This window comes from Lottia gigantea (assembly GCF_000327385.1).
Source record: "Lottia gigantea unplaced genomic scaffold LOTGIsca_2785, whole genome shotgun sequence".
Lineage (NCBI taxonomy): Eukaryota > Metazoa > Mollusca > Gastropoda > Lottiidae > Lottia > Lottia gigantea.
Window position 1 is genome coordinate 2,100 of NW_008708893.1, and position 1,847 is coordinate 3,946.

The window sequence follows — 1,847 nt, forward strand, 5'->3', positions numbered from 1 at the left end:
AGATTTATTGGGGATGAAATCAGATATCAACAAACATTGCCAACAGAACGATATCAACAGTATACAGTGTACTTCTACACCAGTGGCTATAAATAGTAACAATTCAAATCGGCCTATAGATCTAGATGTACAAGAAGTAAATTTTGATTTGGAAGATCTACCATCAAAATCTCCTGGTACTCCAATGTTTTTGGCAGCTCAGCAATTTGAAGATCTAAATTGTTCTGAAGATGATCGATCCACCATGAGTCGAAGTTCGAGTGCAAGTATTGAGGATTTAAGTGCAATAGGTCAGAGACGGGACCGACAGAATTCTTTAAGTCAAAGTCGAAGCAGTTTTTCAATCTACTCAAGTGACAGTAATTCAGATTTAAATTTAGCTGCTGCTCCATCCAGACGTGACTCAATGATCCAGTCTGAAAATGTTCAACGTGCATTGGATAATCTGGGCTTACAGAGAATTTATATTAAAGATACAATTGAACAGTCAGAAGAACTCTGTCAAAATCTTTTAATTGTTTTATTGACTTTGATGTGGAAAGGGGTAGATAACTCTGATCCTAATGCTTGGAAGGTAGGTGTTTTGAAAGAATTTGATTAAACTTGCCCCAACCTCAGGTCTGTATCTTTGGTGATTTTTATGTAAGATTGAAAAATCATCTTCAGATAGTGCCCGCTTCTCAAAAACTTCACTTGGTTATGACAATGTAAATTGTACAAATATTGTGATCCATTGTGTACACCATATAAGCTAATAATGACAATGTAAATTGTGGAAACTTTGTTTATCAGTAAGGTTGTGTATTATTATTTTTAGTTGTAATTGGTTCTAATGGAACCCAATCAAAAGCAGAAACGTAGAACATAAAAGATTTTAGTTTAATTTTGGTATCTATTTGTAGGAGAGAGGTCAAGTTTTTGCATCACTAGATATTATAAACTGTAGTCATGTGTTAGTTCGACCTAAAGATGAATTAAAACGTCGTCTGTTGGAGATGATGCTTCATTCCTGTGCTTCTGATATCAATGATTCAGGTAGAGTCACTTTACATTTCGTTCCTGTATTCATCTTGATCAGGTTTCCGAAGACATTTTAGATGGTTTTTGTCCCATAGTATTATATCTGTCTCTGTTCTGTTGATAAATTTTTACACTTTTTCAAATTTTCATTGAGAGTATATATAATTCAATGAAAAAAGACTCATTATAAGTGAAAACATTTAGGAGTGATTTTAAGAAAAAAAGCCAGAAAGTTTTGTCAGTTGGACATGACTGGCAAATATAAACTCCTGCTAGGTCCATAGTATTTTGTGTTGAGTTTTTACATAATTATTCATGTCCTGCTATTTATTGAAAAATCAATGTTTTATTCTGCAGCCCAAGCTATGGCCTCCCACACTATGAATGCTCTACAACTAATACAGATTGTTCATCATTTCCTAACAGACGCCGAGGAGGACCCCAGTGACCTGAGATACAGTGAACGGGTTAGTATAGAATAGTAACTATGTGAACTCTCTGAAATAGATTACTAGTTGACATCCTTAATTACAAATAAACCTTATTATCTATGTGAACTCTTTGACTGGAATGTTGACAGACCTAAATAAACATTATTAGCTGTGGGAACTCTCTAAAAGAGAAATCTGATTAAACATAAATATCTGGGATGAAGAGATGAATAAGTTGGCAGGTGTCATTGTGTGTTTGAATGATCCAGTCCTGCCTTGCCCACAACCCCAGTGACAGTACTACTGACAGTACACCTCAAATTAAAATAGTGTTTAATCTTGAACTCAAGAGTGAAATTGATTATTTACAGATATTGGATGAATCTATGTCATTGT

The 1,847-nt window shown here is 34.4% G+C and overlaps 1 protein-coding gene across 1 annotated transcript; it reads left to right on the forward strand.

Moving 5' to 3' along the window:
- Nucleotides 1-13: 13 nt before the first annotated feature.
- Nucleotides 14-1,502, forward strand: LOTGIDRAFT_176719 (hypothetical protein; the record flags this gene model as incomplete). Its single annotated transcript, XM_009056441.1, has 3 exons — nt 14-574; nt 903-1,035; nt 1,378-1,502. The coding sequence occupies 3 exons, from the start codon at nt 14-16 to the stop codon at nt 1,500-1,502; spliced, it is 819 nt and encodes a 272-aa protein (XP_009054689.1).
- Between the last annotated feature and the right edge of the window lie 345 nt (nt 1,503-1,847).